Below are 5,383 nucleotides of genomic sequence, written 5' to 3'. Positions count from 1 at the left end.
TGTGAAGCTTGACGTAGTGCTGCTTGCCTCCATGCCTTCCCCTGCCATGTCTCTTGTCTGAAAAGTCACCCAAGCAGGGCTCAGTACTGTAACACACCATGCTAGCCTCCTAGCTTTAGCCTCGTAGCTTAGCCTCGCTCAGGGACGTAGCGTTGTTGTGCTCTGATCCGGTGCCTTGGCTGCTCTCCTCTCTTCTTCCCTCTCTTTCTTTCTTTCCTCTTTTAAGAAGCTCAGCCACCAACACACACCACGGCTCCTCATGCTCCCAGAGCTCTGCCATGCTTTTTGCATGTTACTGTGCACTGAGGTCTCATGTCAAGGTAAGGAATCTACGAGCCTCGCAGGTGTGTGTGTGTGTGTGTGGGGGGGGGGGGGGGGTGAGAGAGGGAGGGAGGGAGAGGCAGGGTAAGTGGGAGGGAGGGAGGGAGGGTGGCTATGGGTCACGAAAGTAGCGACAGGAGTACGGCTACCCCGGTGGTTGTGTACCGGTAACCTTTTTTTTCTTCTTCACCTTTTTCTCTGTTTTCCAAGTATATGACCGTTACCTCGTCTCCCTGAAACCAGGGCTGATGAGGCTGCTGTAGGATTGTCTGAACGTGGGTTGGTTGGTTGTATCGTTAAGGGTTGGTTGTATCGTTAAGCCTGTTTTTCATTGTCTCTGGACAACTGCTGAGAAACGCCACGCTGCCTTCTCTGACGGCTTCGATACAATGCAGGCACGACAACTTCTAATGAGGCTGGAGTTGTTTGTGTTCTCAGTCAGCCACAAACAGAAGCTTTGCATCACGGTTCCCCGCCGTCGCCCTTTCCTAGGCAGAGATGAAAGAGCTAGGCTGAACCCGCTAACACTCTCTACCGTGTAGGCAGAGATTACTGTGGGAGTTCTTCTTCCGTTGCTGCTGCAATAGCTCGATAGAGTTAGAGCCTGCTGGCTCTCCAAGGTTAGCTAGCGTACGACAGCACTGCTTTTCAGGGTCTAAATCGTGTTGTTTCTTTGTGTCTTTAGGGGGTTATTCCAAAAGTGTGGAGTTGTACTGTAGGATTAGAGTAGTCGGGGAAACCGCGTACAGGCGGTTGAGGAAAGGGACACCCTGACTCCCCTTTCTGTCTTTAGGCACTTTAGGTATTTGCTGAGAGCGTTGTAGAAGGTTGTCTTGGGACATAGTTCTTGGTTTTTGCTGTGTCAGGGTTTTTTTTAAGCGCGCTTAGTGGGCAAAGTATTATGGAAATACCACTCCCCAGGCATGGCGGGAGGGGAACTATGGGAAATATATTCATGCAGATGAGGCCCCCCAGAGTGCACCTGTATACCTGGGCGACAGATAAGAAAAAGCACAGAATTTATTATTATTAACCTTTATTTAACCAGATAGGTCAGTTGAGAACCAATTCTCATTTACAATGACGATCTGGCCAATTGGCAGAACAGCCAACAGATCCATCACATCCACTGGTTCTGAGGTTTGGTTCTCAGGTGCTGCAATGATAGAGGGCGACATTACCCATTTGGGATGCACAGATACCACTGTTTTTCAGACCAGGTACAATAATAATAATAATAATAATAATAATAATAATAATAATAGTTTTATTGCCATGCAATCAACTTCTCAGTCAATTGTTGGAATTTTGTATTTTATGCTCTAGGCACAGGGATACCATAGGCGGCGACCCTGGAGCAATTAGGGGGTTCAGTGCCTTGCTCAAGGACACCTTGACACATGGCCAGCCGGGGTTCGAACTGCTGACATTGCGATCATTAGACGCCGGTTCTACCTCCTGCATCACTGCCGCCCCCAACTGTAACAAATTAAATATGTGCCAGGATCTGGTGTTTTGGTCCCCAAGTCTGCAAGTTTTTTTTGACAGATTATGAAAAGTGCAGATTTTAAGCTTTCAAATGATGTGTCATACATTGAAAGCTGAAAATAGTTGAAGAAGATATGCTTATTCCAGTGTTGGTACACTTCAAACCAAATATCGGAGAAAATCGCTCTTAATCAAAACAGACACGTTTGCTACCATCACGTTGGTAGCTAGCTAGCAGCTAAGAAAGAACATCGCTATGAACATCTAACTACATGTTTAGCACATCACAACATGCTGATAGAACATCAACATGCTAAAACAACACATAACTACACATAGTTAGATGATCACACAGTACTTGCTTTTGAACACGTCACTAACACTCACCCCAGTACAAAGCAGGAAGGCAGACGATACAGTGAATCAAAAACAAGCTGAATTCGCTGACAAATAAGTTGTTTCTTGTAAGTGACTGTGAGCTGTAAGGTTGAGGTTGGTTAGCTCTGGGCCTTGACTGGGCTTCTCAAAGCGTCTGCTCACGATGGGAGTGAGAGCACCAGGGCGCCAGTCATTCAGGCAGGACACCTTGTTCTTTTTCGGCACGAGGACAACGATGGATGACTTGAAACAGCAGGAGACTCTTCCTGTGGAGGGGGAGAGATTGATTATGTCCGTGAACACACCAGCCAGTTGCGCTGGTGCGCATACTTTGATCACCCAGTCTGGGATGCCGTCTGGCCCGGCTGCTTTGCAGATGTTGGCGCACCTGGGCAACCTGCGTACGTCTGCTTCGGTGATGATCAGAGCACTGTCTGTGCTGTCTGTGGTGTCTGTGCTGCGTGCCCTCTCAGGAAGGTTGGTGTTGGTGTTCTCAAAGCGGGCGTAGAAGCTATTCAGCTCGTCCGGGAGAGAGCCAGCTACGTTAGCTGTGCAGCTTGATCTCCCTTTGAACTTTGAAATGGTGTGCAGCCCCTGTCACATGCTGCGTGAGTCATTGCTACATAGCTGTGACTCTATCTTTTCACAGTTTTCCCGTTTGGCTGCCTTAATCACTCTGCAGAGGTCGTAGCAAGCTTTCTTGTCATTTGGTTTGTCACCAGATTTGAAGGCAGAATCTCTTGCGGTTATTAATCCACAGCTTCTGATTTGGATACAACTTCCTGTGTATGTCATCATTCATATCTCCCAGAGATCTCCCAGACCACGTTGCCTAGGTAACCTTTGAGTAGTTTCACAGCAGCACCAGGTATTCCCGGTTCGGGAAGCAGGAAGACTTGAGGGAATGAACTCTCTCTGGTTTACACCAAGCATTGTTGATCATGAAGCACACCCCATCTCCCCTCATCCATATCCCTCCTCCCCTCCTCCATACGCCTCCTCCCTTACTTTTCCCAGAAAGTTCTGTTGACCTGTCCGCGCAGCAGACGGAGAACCCTGCCAGGTCTCTGTCAGACGTATGATGTTGCAGTCCCTTGTTTCCCTGCTGGAAGGAGATCCTTGCTCTTAGCTCTCACAGCTTGTTGTCTATGATGATTGAACGTTGGCTAGCAGAATGCTTTGTTTTCACTCCGTCTCAGCCTCCCCAGCATTCTGGCTCTGCGCCCTCTTTGCCTTCATTGTGGAAACGGTACCGCTATTGTTTGGCCGGCCTGCCGGTCTGTAGCAAGCAGGAAGTCCCAGTGTAACAACTCTGGTTTGGGGTAAATGGTCATCAAGTCACTTGTGTGCAGTCGTGTGTCTCTGTCATATCTGAGGTAGCTAGCCACTTTAGAGCAGAAAAGAACACAAAATAACAATAAAATAAGCAAAAAACTGCAATGCTGTTCCGGAGCCCAAAGCAAGGCAGCCACTATTATTATAGTCATCCTGAAACTGTTCCACCAGACCCTGTCACATATACACAATTTAGTAGAGCATAGTTTGCAGTCTGCTCTATTTCTGTCGTCATCATCGCGTATCCTAAAATATCTCCAAACTGCTGAGGTTTTTCCACCTCTACCATGGGGGCGGCTGTGGCTAGTTCGAACCCCGGCTGGCCACATGTCGAAGTGTCCTTGGGCAAGACACTGAGCCTGAAATTGCTCCCAGTGAGCGGGGCGGCTCTACCTCCTGCGCCACAGCCGCCCCACTTATCGTGTACGAGTACCAGTACTGGTATCGGTGTGTCCTTACTAGCCAAGCAACAGGCACCTTAACAGTGCCTGACAACGTCTGCCACGTCTGGTTAGAGCCCTAGACTTTGAAGTTAGCACTTAGCATACGCCGCAACGGAGGAAGATGAATCATCACATTCAGTAGTCCGTCCCCCCCTCCCTCCCTCCTGCCAGAGATGCCTGTTCTGTATAGCTCTGGTGTCATAAGCCATTTTCAACCTAATCGTCAATAAAATGATTGTCATTTCTGCAGGAATTTTTCTGGTTTACTTTTAAGCTTCAGGCACAGGATAGGAAGTAAATGTGACAAGTGACGGGTAGTTTAGGTAGGTGGTTTGTTACAGTATTACAGTACATCTTTGATCTAATTCAGTAACTTCAGAGAGACATTTTGCCCATGCTACATATGGACCAACTGTCACTACCAACTGTCAAATGCAACATTGACAACCATGATATCCGTGATAAACATTGTGCCATATCAAAGTGCCAAAGTGCCATCTGTTAATAATAATAACTTTTATTTGTATAGCACTTTTCCTGCAAACGTTGCAGCACAAGAACACAATACATTAATGCCCTCTCATGGATATTCTACAGTAGATGTTTTAATCAAAAGATGCTATGAGTATTGGATGAATTAGTCTTCTTGTCTGAAACTTTCACCACTTTTTAGCAATTTCAAAATGGTGCCCTCTGAGAATCTGAGCTTTTAAAGAATTAGTTTAAGAATCTAGTTTTTCTCAATCTCAGCATGTAGTCGGGGCTGTTGTAGGGAGGTGAGACTGATGATAGGGAGCAGTGATGTTACTGTGGATATGGGGGCGGACAAGCTGCTGCAGAGGGGTGTGTGTGTGTGTGTGTGTGTGTGTGTGTGTGTGTGTGTGTGTGTGTGTGTGCGCGTGCGCTTGCAGATGTTGTGTGTTTCTGTGTAAAATGAGTTTTCTTATCTAAGGTTAAGTATTTTAATTCATGTTTGTGATTGTTATGTCATTGTTAGGTAGCTTGGTTGTTGCTGTACCCACTATTCTTTTGTTCCCAGGCATTTTCTATCATAACCTCACTGTGTTTGTAAGAAAGGATCACCAGACCAACTGTGGTGTGTCTGTGTGCGTGCGTGCGTGCGTGCGTGCGTGCGTGCGTGCGTCAATGTGACACTCACAGCAGATGTTGTGTGTTTGTGTAAAACAAGTTTTCTTAGGTTCTAAGGCTAAGTATGTTAATTAACGTTCTTTCATCAAACAACCTCACTGTGTTTGTCAGAAAAGATCACCACACAAACTGTGTCACCCAAAACACCCTGGTGCTGCTGTGGTGTGTGCTGTGTGGTGCTGCTGTGTGGTGTGTGTGGTGTGTGGTGTGTGTGTGTGTGTGTGTGTGTGTGTGTGGTGTGGTGTGTGCTGTGGTGTGTGGTGTGGTGT

The 5,383-nt window shown here is 47.1% G+C and overlaps 1 protein-coding gene across 2 annotated transcripts in view; it reads left to right on the top strand.

The window, feature by feature from the left end:
- Positions 1-278: 278 nt before the first annotated feature.
- The window catches only part of dlg2 (discs, large homolog 2), a gene marked incomplete at both ends in the record, with an annotated part of 166,343 nt that continues 161,238 nt past the window's right edge, over positions 279-5,383 (top strand). For both annotated transcript variants that reach the window (XM_080530366.1, XM_080530364.1), the window contains one exon: positions 279-320. In XM_080530366.1, coding sequence (XP_080386492.1) covers positions 279-320 — 42 coding nt within the window. The remainder of the gene's footprint in view (positions 321-5,383) is intronic.

The sequence above is a fragment of the Nansenia antarctica genome (assembly GCF_963989245.1).
Source record: "Nansenia antarctica genome assembly, chromosome: 4".
Classification (NCBI taxonomy): Eukaryota; Metazoa; Chordata; class Actinopteri; order Argentiniformes; family Microstomatidae; genus Nansenia; species Nansenia antarctica.
Note: the sequence above shows the minus strand (reverse complement) of the source record. Positions and strands in the feature narration are given on the sequence as shown.